General features: G+C 40.7%; 2 protein-coding genes across 3 annotated transcripts in view; one reads left to right on the top strand and one right to left on the bottom strand.

The window, feature by feature from the left end:
- The window catches only part of ncf4 (neutrophil cytosolic factor 4), a 36,282-nt gene extending 33,202 nt beyond the window's left edge, over window positions 1-3,080 (bottom strand). Inside the window, exons 1-3 of the mRNA XM_088341898.1 lie at window positions 2,940-3,080; window positions 1,088-1,172; window positions 849-1,008 (exon numbers count right to left, since the gene is read on the bottom strand). Coding sequence (XP_088198024.1) covers window positions 849-1,008; window positions 1,088-1,172; window positions 2,940-2,971 — 277 coding nt within the window. The 5' untranslated portion in view covers window positions 2,972-3,080. The remainder of the gene's footprint in view (window positions 1-848; window positions 1,009-1,087; window positions 1,173-2,939) is intronic.
- Window positions 1-14,674, top strand: part of pvalb7 (parvalbumin 7) — a 34,429-nt gene extending 19,755 nt beyond the window's left edge. For both annotated transcript variants that reach the window (XM_088341900.1, XM_088341899.1), the window contains 4 exons: window positions 11,690-11,758; window positions 12,031-12,160; window positions 12,240-12,349; window positions 14,372-14,674. In XM_088341900.1, the coding sequence (XP_088198026.1) occupies window positions 11,690-11,758; window positions 12,031-12,160; window positions 12,240-12,349; window positions 14,372-14,397 (335 nt within the window). In that variant the 3' untranslated portion in view covers window positions 14,398-14,674. The remainder of the gene's footprint in view (window positions 1-11,689; window positions 11,759-12,030; window positions 12,161-12,239; window positions 12,350-14,371) is intronic.
- Window positions 14,675-15,359: the final 685 nt, after the last annotated feature.

The following is a 15,359-nucleotide window of genomic DNA, read 5'->3' on the forward strand; positions in this document are numbered from 1 at the left end:
CATGCAACGAGACATAAATTACTGGAAGGCTTGACTTGCTGTCAGCATGTAAATTCTATCACAAATTTTCGGGGACCAAATCAGATTCCTTGGTCTCACTATTGCCCTCTGCCTTGAGGCAAGAGAATTGCGTGCCTCATCCTGCATCTGCAAATGCTCAGCACACTACTGCATTAAATACTAACCTCACTGAAAATATTCATAGTATAACGTAAGAATTCAGCAATTTAAAGAAAAATATTCCAGAATTTGTGAAGTTCAATGAGAAATAACTTAAACACTAGATAAATATAACAATATATGATTTTATGATAAGTACACGGTTCTGTTTTTAACTGATGTCAAACTGTCATGGATGCAATATTTCAATAGCTACTGAAACATGCTTGCCCATTTCGAAACCGGCCCGAATTGATTGTTAAGCCCGACATGAAATCAGTATCTAAACAAGAAAGACTTCCAAATGCTGTCAACAACACCGTCTTCAGCAGCACTTAACCGCGCCGGATAGCAAAACACAGAATGGCTCACTCATATTTATTTTAAACAACGAATTGACGAAATCCAAAAGTGTGTGTGACACAGGAGCGCTCTCAAGTTTGTCTCTGTTTTCAACACTTTTGTTGCCGTCTCGGTTATTCTTGGAACAAAGCGTTTAACGGCTTCCAGTGGGGCAATCAACTGCCACGCTGATCTCACAAACAAGCGTGCAGCATCTCCAGCAGCCAGCAATCAAAGGCCAAATTGATTTTGTGAGCTAGTTTTTACACACAGCGGGCACATCAAAACTTTCTGGATGCAAAAATAAATAGCTGTATGACTGTGTATGAGTAAGGCTCTTAAACTACCTGGGAGGGTGGGCAGCACACATGTGTTTGGACCGGGTCTGTCCGGGTCCTCTGGAGAGTATCTGGACTCCAGGATCTGGTGAAGACTGAAAAACTCCCGGTAGCGCCTGTAGATCAGATATTTGCTCCATCCCTTGGTTTTGACCTCAACGACAAATCTCTTTCACAGTGGAAGGAAGTCTGAGTTATTTGCGAGGTCCATATGATAGGTTAAAATCCTGTTTTGTTTTTTAACTCACAAAATAGTCGATGAAGCCCTTTTTCTCTTCAATATCTGCGATAGTGCCACTGATGGGGACATTATTAGGCAGCTGGTCAAAGTCACTAGGGAAGAGGAGAAACTTCAATAGAGGAATCAGCAGAAGTTTAACTTGCCCCCCAAACCATTTATATAGTGTCACGGTTGCCATGGCGCTCAATTGGCCCCGCTCGCGTGGCGTCAGCTGCGGCTCATTGACAGATTGGCTTTCCGTCTATTTTAAACTCAGTGCTCTCACTCGTCGTTTGTCGGTCCGTCAATGAACCTCTGCCCCGGAAGACATGGGTTTTGACTCGGTCTTTTTTTCCTGTTGGCATTTCCTGTCCGGTATTGTTCCCGTTTATTTTTGTCCTGTTTAGTATCAGTTTCCAGTTTCGTTCCCGTCTATTTTCTGTCCCGTTTATTGTTTTCTCCAGTTTTTGTTCCCGTGTAGTTGGTCCCGTTTTATTTCGATATTCTGTTTCATTATCATTCCTGTCTGTCCCGTCCAGTCCCCATCGGCCCGATATCTACTCGGGCAATTGGTATCGATCTCGACGGCCTCCCTATCATTTCACGCCAGACTGCTGCCTGGCGTGCCTGACTTCCCATTTCCCATAAAATATAGAGCTTCTGTGAGAAAAGTCACGCGTTTGGGTCCTGATCTTGTTCTGGTCCATGACATATAGTTCTTCATTTTAATCTAACAATTCAATGAAATGCTATTTGTTCAAACATGTAAACAGTTGACAAGATAAAGGCTAAAACTAAAATAATTAAAGAAAATATTGTAAAAAATATATATTAAAGGGACACTGTGTGATATTTGATGTTGCTGTATTTGTAGTGCAACCGAAAATTAGTGCTACAAAGCACAAGGAAAAATGCAAACTACGGAGACTCAAAGTGACAAAACCACATAGTTTGTTTTTAATTTTCTTTCCCAGCCATTCACAAGGTTTTGTGATTTTTGGGTTAGTTGTAGCAGCAAAATGGCTGGAAAATATGTCAGCTCTCTCTAGATGAGCCACATGATGTTATTATGTCAAATAAATGCAAATTTCTCAACCTACAATATTTTGGAGTTGTTTAAGGTAAAATTAATAAATCAGAAAAGGCAATATATAACCTAAAATAAGCAATATTATCAAATTTTTGAGTAATGCAATGCTATGGGAGATATATACATTTGAATTTATTTTCTCAATATTTTGTATTTTAGAATTCTGTAATTTATTGATGCAATTAAAATCCAGACCACTCTTGCCAAAGACAAAAAACATCCAAAGATAGAATAAAACAATTTTTATAGCATTTTATGCATATAACATCAAATATATGCAGGTATAATTTGGTTAATTTTCTATTTATTTTAAGGTAAAGTTCTTTGCTTATATCTGCACGTGATTGTAACAGCTAGTATATTTTTCACGGTAACAGAAGATTCAAAGTGTTTATTGTCATATGCACAGTAAAGAACCTCGATTCCCTGCACAATAAAATTCTTACTTTACTGTCCACACAGTTGCCAGCGTAATAATGTATACATTAAAGACTATTACGAATTTAAAAAGATAAAAATACAAGATTAACTCAAGATAAGGCAATAAGATAAAAACAAGATAACACACAGTTGAAAGTGACTGTAAATATGGCTTCAAGCGCAATTTAAAAAACTGAAGCGAAAAAGGCTTAATACAAAACATTTCCTTTTTTTTTAAACATTCCTAATATCGACTTCCGTTTCCTACGAGGTATGATTTCTCTTGATGCAAACAGACAAAAACTTTTTTTTTCATGAATAAACACTCATCTGACCTGAAACATTAAAAGGGATACATTCTGAAACTCACCTCTCGTAGCGTAGCTGCTGAGGTAGCGACATGACCGGATAGGATAGATTGTGTGCAAAGCAAACAGAATGAAAGGGCAAAAGACTGCAGTTAAAATTAAATCAGGAAGTAACATTTCCTTCTGACAATGTTCATCTGCATAACCCAGGGCAGAACAAAAAGAGGCTGCAAACCAGGAAGTACTTTGCCGTGCTTTTCAAAGCAACCAAAATACAACTACTCATAGCACGATATTGTCTTTTAGGTCTGTGGTTATCAAAACGTTTTAGAGATTTTTATCAGGACTATTAAATACAAACAAACAAACTCATCCAAAACAACAACAAACACATTGCATAAACTACTTGTCTAAATTCAAAAATCAACCACTTAATTTAATTTTATAGGTAGTTTTGTAAGGATGGAAAAAAAATCTTAAAATTGTTCAAACAAAATTACCCATTTTTAAGTTGTCATAAAGGCAGCACGGCGGCGCAGTGGTTAGCGCGTGTGCGGCCCAGTTCTAAGGTCTTGGGAACCTCCTGTGTGGATTCAAATCCAGCTACCGGACTTACTGTGCGGAGTTTGAACGTTCTCCCAATGCTTGCGTGGGTTTCCTCCGGGCACTCCGGTTTCCTCCCACATTCCAAAGACATGCATTTCAGGTGGATTGGCCGGTCCAAATTGTCCCGAGGTGTGAATGAGAATATGATTGGTTGTCTGTCTCTGTGGGCCCTGCGATTGGCTGGCAACCAGTTCAGGGTGTCCCCTGCCCACTGCCCGATGATTGCTGGGATGGGCTCCAGCACCCCCGCGACCCTACTGAGGATAAGCGGTGCAGCTAATGAGATGAGATGCTAACTTTTCAGAAAGCAGGCCAGATTTGGTAAGCTGAAAATGTGTAAGTGCCGACTGTTCTTTCAACAATCTTTGAAAAATCCCCCCCTCCGTCAAAGGGTCCAGACCTTGTAGCTCGCCTGTATAGCATTTTAATTTGACTCGCAGTGAAAAAGCACTGCTGTGCTGTTAAAGCAGATTCCAGTTGCTTCACCTTTTCACAGTCTTAGTTTCCAGTTAGCTTGTCGCAGTCTGGCAGTGCCTCTTGATATTATATTCTTTGAAAACAGCCACACTCTCTCGGCAAATTAGGGAGATCAGAATGTTTCTGATATCAGTGAAAATATGCTCCAATTTCCACTGGAAGCGGCAGCCCTCAGTCATCTTTCCTTTTATCATTTACAGTCGCCATGTCGGAAAAGGGATGGGCAAAAATTCTAACAGGAGGCCCAAGGGCAAAGTGGCCAAAAGGCTACTGCAATCATCTGTTGCAATGGTGAATTATTTTTTTTCTGTAGAAATGTTTTTGTTACCGCAGTCAACATTATGGACGAGCCATATATTAATATCACGGGAAAAGCCGTTGGCCAGTAAAACCGACCGACCCGGACTCTGGACATGTCTGTCATTAAGTAATGAACAAATAATTTGGGTCGGAAACAAAATGATCCTATTGTGTTGGGTTTGTTTTACACCAAATTCCAATATTTCATGTTTAAAACTCATTGGTCAATTTGTTTCTGTTTTTTTAATGAACCTGTCACGACCAGCACAGAGGGTAGACCCAATCACGTAACGTTTTCTCACAATTTTATTGAAAGAAAGAGGAAGGGCAGCGCCCTCGTTTCGATGCTCGCAGGACGCCGGAAGCAAGTCGCTCTCGCACTCTGATTGTGATCCGAACACAGAAGTGGATCTTCCGTAGCGAGCGATGTCAGAGACGGAAAAACTGGTCGGTAGCTGGGATTGGGAGAGCAAAGCGTGGTCGGGGTCGGAAACGAGTCGTAAGCCAGGACGGGAGAGTAGACGAAGTTGGGATCAAAAATGGTTCGTAAGCCGGGACGGGAGAGCAGACGTGGTCGGGATCAAAACAGGTCATAGCGGGGCAAACGGGAGCAGAAACGGGACAAGCTGGAGTCAGGGTCGAAAAAGGCTTGCCTTGTATAAACAGAGGTTCGCGGAGGGACTGACAACAGGGGATTGACATGACTGGCTTTAAATAGGGACAGGGCGCCAATCAGAGCCCGCATTGGTTGGCTCCAAATGAGCGGGCACAGGTGATTCACATCGGTAATCATGACAGAACCATTGGGGGGATTTTCTATAAAAAGCTCCATTTGGGGACAAATCACCTTAAATTAATGGATGAGTCCAGATCTTTAAAAAAATAGTTTAGCCGTATCCACAAAACGATAATCCTATGCGGTCTTAGCTTATCAATAAAACCAATTCTGTACAGTCATCCTGAAGTAATAACATAACTTATTAATTCCTTTCAAATGGCTTTAATATCTCATCTCATCTCATTAGCTGCACAGCATATTCTCAGTAGGGTCGCGGTGGTGCTGGAGCCCATCCCAGCAATCTTCGGGCAGTGGGCAGGGGACACCCTGAAATGGACCGGCCAATCCACCTGAAATGCATGTCTTTGGAATGTGGGAGGAAACCGGAGTGCCCGGAGGAAACCCACGTAAGCACGGGAAGAACATACAAACTCCGCACATATAAATGCCACTATTTCTTACTAGCTGTGTAAGTAGTTAAGGCCATTATCACATCCCAAGGGATACATTTTTAATTATTAATAATTCAGAATATTAACAATTCCAATACCGAAAAGTTAAGAAAAATATGAAGAACGAGACGAGCTTCCTGCCTCCATTGCATAGAACAAAACAATCAAAGAAAATAAATCAGTAGCGCCAGTTGTGCACGACGTTAACACTTTGTTTCAAGTAACTCTCTATAAGCTAAATGGGTCATCCCAAAAAAAAAAAAAAAAAATCATTATTCCTGAGAAATGTGTACCCAGTTGAAATTGTGAATCACTTCTTTTTCGTGTGCGATACAAAGTGAAGGCCAAACATCACAAAAGAAGCGCTTGGCTGAGTTTTGAGTCACTGAAGTGAAAAGGTGTGTATAAATACACAAATACACGACGCATATAACAAATTCGGCTTCTTGCGGGCTGGCTGACACTGCGAAGAACCGAAAAGAGGTGTCAAGCGTCTATTGATTGTCAAGGACAGGCGGGATTGCTGCAGCTAGCTTGGCCAGGTAATGAACACATGAAGAAATATTGGCTCGTTAGCCTAAAACCGCTGCTACATTCCTGCAGTTAATGGTTACTTTTACCCAAGGTTTGGTAATGTCAGGACCAGAACGGAAACAGGACCCAATTGCATTACGTTTCTCACAAGTTTTATTAAAGGAAAGAGGAAGGGCTGCGCCCACGATCCGGTGATTGCTGGACGCGGGAAGCAGGTCGCTCTGAACGCGGAAGTGGATCTTCTGTGGCAAGCGATGGCGTTGTTGGGAACAGAAAAACGAGCAAAAACGTGGTCGGGGTCAGGAGCGAGTCGTAAGCCAGGAAAGGAGAGTGGACGTGGTGGGGGACAAAAAGAGGTTGAAACCGGGGACGGGAGAGTAGACGTGGTCAGGATCAAAAAGGGTTCGAAGCCGGGGAACAGACGGGAGCAAAAAACACGTGGGAGTCAGGGTCGAAAAAGGCTTGCTTAGTGTTAACTGAGGTTCGCAGACGGACTGACAACAGGAGACAGATAGGAGTAGGTTTAAATAGGGAGAGGGACCCAATCAGAGTCCGAAGCATTTGGCGCCAAAGGGGCGGGCACAGGTGATTCACATCGGTAAACATGACAGGTAAATTACTTTGACACATCAAATTGAGATAAAATCGGATTGGGCAATTCTTTTTACATAACTCGAGAAGTAAAAATAACAAGCCTGGAGAGAGATAGATAGATAGATAGATAGGGATCTCCGCAGGGGACCGTTCTCTCTCCGTTCCTATTCACTCTATATACATCGGACTTTAAGTACAACTCTGAGTCCTGCCATGTGCAAAAGTTTGCCGACGACACTGCGATCGTGGGATGTATCAGAAACGGGCAGGAGGAGGAGTACAGGACATTGATTCAGGACTTTGTCCGATGGAGCGACGCAAACCACCTGCACCTAAACACCACCAAAACCAGAGAGATGGTGGTGGACTTCAGGAGAACCAGAACTCACCCGGTTCCTGTAACCATCAAGGGAGAATGTGTAGAATTTGTCCAGACCTACAAATACCTGGGTGTGCAGCTGGACAACAAACTGGACTGGACTGCCAACACAGAAGCTCTATGTAGGAAAGGGCAAAGCCGACTTTACTTCCTCAGAAGGCTGGCCTCCTTCAACATCTGCAAAAAGCTCCTGAAAATATTCTATGAGACAGTAGTGGCAAGCGTCCTCTTCTATGCGGCAGCGTGTTGGGGAGGCAGCGTCAAGAAGAAGGATGCCTCTCGTCTCAATAAACTGGCTAGGAAAGCGAGCTCTGTTGTGGGCAAAGAGCTGGACAGCCTAACAACAGTAGCTGAGAGACGAGCACTGAAAAAGCTGAGGTCAATCATGGACAATCCATCGCATCCACTACACAGCATTATCTCCAGACAGAAAAGCAGTTTCAGCGACAGACTGCTGTCACTGTCTTGTACTACGGACAGACTGAAGAGATCTTTTCTTCCTCATGCCATGAGGCTCTTTAACTCCACCCGGCAGAGTAAAGGCCCACATTAAACCACACCACCTACATTGGATATTACCGAATCTTACTGCAATATGTATTCTCTGTAGCACTATTTAGTTACTATATATAACACGCTACAGTGGGCATTTGCACGTCACACTGGGTATTTGTATATTGTATTCTTTTGGCTTTATTATTGTACTGTTCTCAGCTCAGGGATGCTGCTGGAAATGTGAATTTCCCTTCGGGGATGAATAAAGTATCTATCTATCTATCTATCTATCTATCTATCAAACAAAATATTTTATTTGATACATTTCCCTGTACCATATATTGTACAGGGAAATGTATCAAGTAGTAATCTTCTTCTGCCTAGCGATATTGTCAGGACCAGAACAGACCTGATCGTGTAACGTTACTCACAAGTTTATTGAAATATAGAGGAAAGGCAGCGCCAGCGATCCGGTGCTCGCTGGACGCTGGAAGCAAGCCACTCATGGGATCGGAGCATGTTCCGAATGCGGAAGTGGATCTTCCGGAGTAGGAGATCGTTCAACAGAAAAACAGGTCGCTAGCCGGGATGGGAGATCAGAACAGGGTCGAGGTCAGAAACGGGTCGTTCGCTGGAAAGGGAGAACAAAACGTGGTCGGGGTCAAAAAACAGGTCGTAGCCGGAGACAACGGGTAAATCAGGAACGGACAGGTGGAAAACGGGTGAAAAAAGCGAGACCGACGGGAGTCAGAGTCAAAATGCTTGCCTTGTAGAAACAGAGGTTCGCTGACGGACTGACCACAGGCGAGTGAAAGGACTGAGCTTAAGTAGGACGGGGAACCAATCAGGTAGCCAGCAGCAGCTTGCGCCAAACGAGCGGGCACAGGTGAAAGTCATGAGTAATTATGACAGATATAGATCGTGGAAAAAAAGCAAATATACTGAACATTGGCATATTTTTTGCAAAGATCAAATTGGGCAATTTCCTGCACAATAGACAAGGACTCACTGGATTTTTGACGAACTGGTCCCGGCACACTGGTTCAAAAACACTGTCTCAAACAATGTTCTTAGACTCGTGATAGTGATTGATTTCTGTAAATTGAACTCTTTCTTCAAAGATGTCCCGTTTATGTATGGGACTAGCCTGTGTATTTAACCCGAGAGCAACATTTCAGGTAGTAAAATGAACATTGCTGGATTTATTGTTTTAGTTTTAAAAGAAAATACTGATTACACAACTACACTACAGAAGAGCTATAGTATTTTGTAGCTCTATATACAGTATTTCATCAGCATCAACGTCCTCATTCTCACCTATCTGTGTATTATTTGCCTTCATGTGGGTTTTAGATCAGGGGATGGTGTCATAATAGTCTGTAGATTGCAATAGTCTTTGATCAATACAGCCCTTTGAGACACTTTGTGATCAAGGGCTATACAAATAAACATGACTTGACTATGCAGTTAGGTCCAGGTTTGTATCTATCAAGTTTCTCATCACTTGTCCGATTTCCAGCGTCATTACATAATAAGAAGCTGGCTGCGTAACAGGCCAAACAGCCAACAACTTGGTGGATTCCTTTTTTAAAAATGCACCCACGACCGCCCTCACAAGCAAAAGCCATAGCGTGCATGCTAAATATAAACGTTGTTAGAGCCCCTGCATATTTGTGAGGGCCTTTGGTCTCCCACTCAAGCTGCTCACAGTAGTTACCCTCAGCTGCTAATGAGTCCATTGCAGTTGCCTTCTGTTTGTTTTGCTTGTAATAGCAGATGCTACAACTGAAATGACTGAATATGTATTTTACACTTTTTCACTGTGTGTCTAATTGTAATATATTCAAATTAAAGTGTTCATTTGTAGTGTTCATTTGTCTATTTTTTAAAATAAAATGCATTGGATATGTTTTGGAAATTATGGGTACATTGAACCAAAATCAAGAAATAAAAATGCATTTTTTTGCACCACTTAGTGAAAATAAGACTGAGGCCGCATTTCATTAATTAGATTTTCACCTACCCACTAGTCTCATTAATCTTAGCCCCCATTCCACTCCTTTGATAGGGAACAATTTCTTTATAAATTAGGGGAGTACGTCATGCTTACAACGTCATCACTTCAAGCTGCACTTGTTGCCACGTAACACATGCAACAACTGTTCAAGGCTTTTTTTTCCTTTTATTTTCACTTACTTTAAAACAGTTAAATTGAAGATCTTTATAATGATAAACCGCCATGTTTAACTTGCAAAATAAAAAGTTTGCTGCCAGACGAGCACTGCGCTTTACTGTTGTTATTCTTCCGATGGTTATTCTTTCATTATCGTGTAGCTCCTCTGTATGAATTTACAATCCATAAAACAACACAATACAACACATGCAATTGGAAATTCCCTGCCGCAATGGCTTACCATGACTATGTGAGCCTGTAAATGATAAAAAGGATTTTCCCCCTTTACCTCCGAATAACTTTAGCCAATAGTAACTGATTCAAATGATGATTGACACATTGGTTAGGAAATGAAATGCCGGTATATAAATCCCAGCATACACCGCGGACTACTTCGCCTTCGGGGAAAAATCTAGTCGGCGGCTGCTTGCTTTAGTTGCAAGACTTTGCGACTTAATATTGATCCATATATAAGGCGCACTGTATTATAAGGCGCATAGTCAGCTTTTGAAAAAAATTAAGGCTTTTAGCTGCGCCTTATAGTGCGGAAAATACGGTAACTACCTGAAATGAATACATGAAAATGAAATAATCTATACCATGTGGACTATCTGGACTTTGTTATTATCATTTTGAGAGTAAGGTGTAAACTAAGGGGAAACGGGTGACAATTGGATTGGAAGTTAGAATGGCAATTATCGATTGCAAATTTAGGACACACAAAAAAGGGAAAATGTGTACAGTGGAACCTCGGTTCCCGACCATAATCCGTTCCAGAACCCTGTTCGAAAACCGATTTGTTCGATCACCGAAATAATTTTTCCCATTAAAAATAATGTAAATCGTTTTAATCCGTTCCAACACCCTGAATGTTTACCTTGACTGTTTAATGTAAACATAAAGCTAACCCAGGCTAATCGTACGTCCACGTTATCGTAATCTTCCGTACGAAAGATTACGCTAACATGAACGTGTAAAAATAAAAAAATCAGGTCGTTTACAAGTCATTTAGCACCCGGGTCTCCACAACAAGTGGTGAGTGGTTCATTGGAAAGGGGGCTCCGTTCCAACACCCTGAAAGTTGGGCTCCGTTCCACCACCCTGAATGTTTACCTTGAATGTTCGCTAACCCAGGCTAATTGTACGTCCGCGTTATCGTAATCTTCCGTACGAAAGATTACGCTTACATGAACGTGTAAAAATTTAAAAATCAGGTAGTTTACAAGTCATTTAGCACCCGGGTCTCCACAACAAGTGGTGAGCGGTTCATTGGAAAGGGGGCTCCGTTCCAACACCCTGAATGTTTACCTTGAAAGTTCAACGTAAACATAAAGCTAACCCAGGCTAATCGTACGTTCGCGTTATCGTAATCTTCCGTACGAAAGATCACGCTAACATGAAAGTGTAAAAATAAAAAAAGGATAAAGAATTATGAACAAGATTTCTTACCTTTGTGGTGGTCAGCAGAAGGCGCAGGTGGACAGTGGGGTATTCCCTAGCAAGATCAGACACTCGCACACCTTCATATTTTGCTATTATTTCTTTCTTAAATGCAATAGTTGTACGCACTCATTTTCTTTTTTCACCTGTAGCAACTTTGCTGCTTGCACTGACTTTCTTCGGAGGCATAATTAGGGGCTAAACACTTCGTACACCTCTATTAAAAGCGAAAGCAAAATGAAGCACGTCCGCACGCGATAACAGTCGGTCACGAAAAGAGCGATCTACACCCGTACGTCGCTCAGCATTGCACCCTGGCGTACGCACTCACGCATTACCGGCGTTCGAACACCGATTTTTTGACCGAACCGCGAAGAAAGAATTTCTCGAAATTTTTGATCGGACTCCGATTTGTTCGAACTGAGAGGCGTTCGAAAACCGAGGTTCCACTGTACATAGTTTTTTTTTTCTCAAACAAATGGTGATCATACAAAAGTTGTGGTTTTATTGTTATCAAAGTATTGTGTACTGATCCGTGAATCGTGAACCTTTCAGCTTACTTTGATGTGTGTCCTTTACTCCAGCTGACAGGATGGTGATGACGGACCTGTTGAAAGCAGAGGAGATCAAGAAAGCCCTTGATGCCTTTGCAGGTTGGATTGGTGTGCAGTGTACTTCTCATTACACAAGGACATTCAGTACTGATAGCAAGTTAACATGTAATATTGAACAGTGTGTTTTGTCGGTGAGGACATTTTACCTGGGACATACCACAGGGCACAGCATGATCATCTCTTAAATCCAATAATCAGGCAGAAACATGCTCAAATTTGGCCCAATTATCGTTATACGTGTCATCTGCCTGATCTAAAAAGATCCCCGGATGACTGTTTGTCTGTCTGTTCTTGTTGGTTTTGCGGAAAAGGTGAGACGTTTGACCCTAAAAAGTTCTTCGATCTGGTGGGAATGACGGCGATGTCAGCTGAAAGCGTCAAGCAGGTCTTCCGGGTTCTGGATGTGGACGGAAGCGGCTTCATAGAAGAGGATGAACTCAAGTGAGGAAAAAAGAAAACATTTTTGGTGTTTTTTTCCGGGGGTTACACAAGATGCAGATAAAAATTCCATGTTCCACAGGTTCGTGCTGAAAGGCTTCTCCAAGGACGGCAGAGACTTGACAGACGATGAGACAAGAGTGTTTCTCAAAGCCGGGGACAAAGACGGCGACGGGAAGATTGGCATTGACGGTGAGAAAAGAGCTTTGTCTACAAACTTTTCTGAGTGAGAATGCAAGAGAAATGAAATGAAATGATCTGCATTTATATAGCGCTTTTCAAGTCAATTACTTCCCAAAGCGCTTTACAGTGTGCTTCACATTTCCCAATAGCGGCCGTGCAGCTATGTAAGGCGCTAACCTGCATATTGGGGGTATTAGGGGTTCAGTGTCTTACCCAAGGACACTTCCACATGTAACACGGAGGAGCCGGGATTCGAACTGCGATTTCTTGATCCCAAGACGAACGCTCTACCTCCTGAGCTACTGCCGCTCCATGAGGGAGAAGGGAATGAGTTAACAAGGTGACGGTTAGCTAGCAGGTCTTCAGAACAGATATATAATATTTTACAGTAATCACTTGCCGTATCACGGTCTACATATCACTGTTTTACTACTTAGCAGACTTTTGTTGAGCATTTCATTCTTGATTCTGATTGGCTAAACAATTACCCACCTCATCTTCTGCTCGTGTCTGTCTGCATGTCAACGACGTTGCGGTCTGAGTTGTACACGTGCGTAAAACCGCTTGACGAACCTTCATTGTGTGTGAAAATCTTTGTTAACTTCAAGTTTCTCTAAAAGCCATGATGTCAAAGAAATGCTCATGTTCTACTAAGCACCAGTGGCTGGGGCATAGAGACGAAGGAAAACGCTTTATATTACCCAAAAAGTTTAACTTCTCGGCTCGCTGAACTTGCTCTGAAGTGACATGAGGTTCTCCGGCACTCCATAGTGTCTGCCTGGCACTTTTCCAAAAATGTTTGATAATGGAAAAATATGTTTTCTGTAAAATGGAAGCAGGACACATTCTTAACATTTTTAATGAATACAGTTGTATACAGTATGAGTTTCCTTTTTTATAAGACTTAAGGCTTTTAATTCCTTGCAACTTCAACAGTATCTTTCTTTTCTTTTGTGGTCCAATATGGAGTAGGTTGTGGACCACAATGTAAGTGCAGTTTTGCATAACATGACAAAGCATCATGTGAAGTAATGTGGATTGTGTCATTAATCAATACAGTCAAGTCAAGTCAAGGTCAGTTGTGCAATACTGCTGCAAGATTATTTTTTTAAAATCACAAGTTGACAGGACAGAAGTTATTTGAAAAAAAAATAGCGTTTAAGAACAGTATTTTTTTCCAAACAATACTCGAGCCTGTGAATTGGGTTTTTTCATTGGTTTGGAGTATTTAATGACTAAATAGTGAAATATAAATAGGTTTCTATTTCTGGGGACTTTTTTGGAACGCGACTTTCGCGAAAAACAAGGGATTACTGTACTTGGAAAACATATGTTAAGAAATGTAAGATGTCAGGCTAATTTATTATATTAGGTGTTTCACTGAACATGACAATCTCCAAAGAGATGATGAACTGCTTTGTATTCGCTTACATAGCAAACTAATCTAGGGTAATTCGCTGAAAACAACAACATTAGCAGTTCTAGTTGCCCTTTTGAAGTATTAATTTTCTTATTTTAACTTGTATATATAAAACAATACTTAAAACAAGACAAAAATTCAATGTATGGCAGATTGCAGATAGTTTCGTTATAATGATTTGTTTCATCTGATTAAAAACATCTTTATATTACAATAAGAAATCTGAAATATAAATTATTTTAAGGGTTTTTTATAGAATACAGCACATTTTACTTTTTTTTTTGATTATTTGCAGATTTGCTGCAGTTGTGCCTCGTCTTAAAAGAGATACCATAGAGTAGTTTTAGTGTTTGTAATTACAGAATAAATCCCTTGTTTTTTATTTTTATTTGTGATGATGATTTGAATGTGGTGGGGGTTATTCATTTTTTCTAATTTGAAAATCAGTGAAACAAAATACTTACCTTTTAAAAGAATTCAGTCCAAATTAATCTGTTAAAAACAAAATAGACATACATTGCCTCAATTTGAGCTCCATTTTGGTGGCCCCAATGTTGTACCCTCTATTATCATTAGAGTTCCTTATTCATATTAATTTTCTTGTTCCCCAGAGTTTGAAGCAATGGTGCACGAGTAGGCGACAGCAGGACATCCTCCTCCTCCTTAACCAGCTCCCTAAAATCATAGTTTGTTACCGCCACCAGAAAACTCTCCCCCTATACAAGGGGGAAACCACGCATGGAGTTGGAAAGGCCTGATCCCTCAACCTCAACAACAGGCAGCATCCTACAGGAGGTGTTACCAGATATTTGGGTTTAATGTGTTTTTTTGTTTGATATCAAAAGTAACTCTGTATCAGGTCACAATCATTCTTGATGAGCTCATAAAGATAGCTTGGTGCTAGTAATGATGTACTCAAAGTTCTCATTTTGATCCTTTTGTTGTTTTTATGGTTCGGTCATTTGCCAGTATCCCTATCCTCCTCCTTACCTTACACTCCTAATCAACCTTTATATTACCCGGAAAACAAAAAACACACAACCAAGAAGTGAGAGAGGTCAGTAACACATGAAAGGATATTTATTTTAGTAGTTGAAATGTTCATATTAATGTAGCTAAATATGAAAAATTAAACAATCATGATTGAAATAAGAAAGCACAGACAATGACAATGATCTAAGACTTCAAACCAGCATTTAATCCGCAATAGTATAGAATACAGAGAGTATTAGCTATAATAGCTAAAAATAAATGTATACATATAACCCAAAAAGTATAAATACTTAAGACGGTTAATGTCTTACCAACCAAACAAATCTTTTACCAGAAAATAGAAGTTTAAAAATGTGTCAGTATAGTGAAACATATGTATTGTTGCTTTCACTGTAATAAATATTAAGGATGCACGATAATTGTTTCCTAGCTATACCAATAACTATTAAAATCCCACTTCTAAAAAATAATAGCCAGATTTAGAAAAAAAATAAAAATAAAACACTTACAAAATCCAAATATTTTACATGTGCATTTCCTTTTCTCAACTACAGTAATATCATACAGCTTTGGTAATTATGTCTGCAAAAAGCAGTACTGGAGAGA

Source organism: Urocampus carinirostris, chromosome 8 (genome assembly GCF_059441175.1).
Source record: "Urocampus carinirostris isolate Australia breed hairy pipefish chromosome 8, RoL_Ucar_1.0, whole genome shotgun sequence".
In the NCBI taxonomy this organism is placed as follows: domain Eukaryota; kingdom Metazoa; phylum Chordata; class Actinopteri; order Syngnathiformes; family Syngnathidae; genus Urocampus; species Urocampus carinirostris.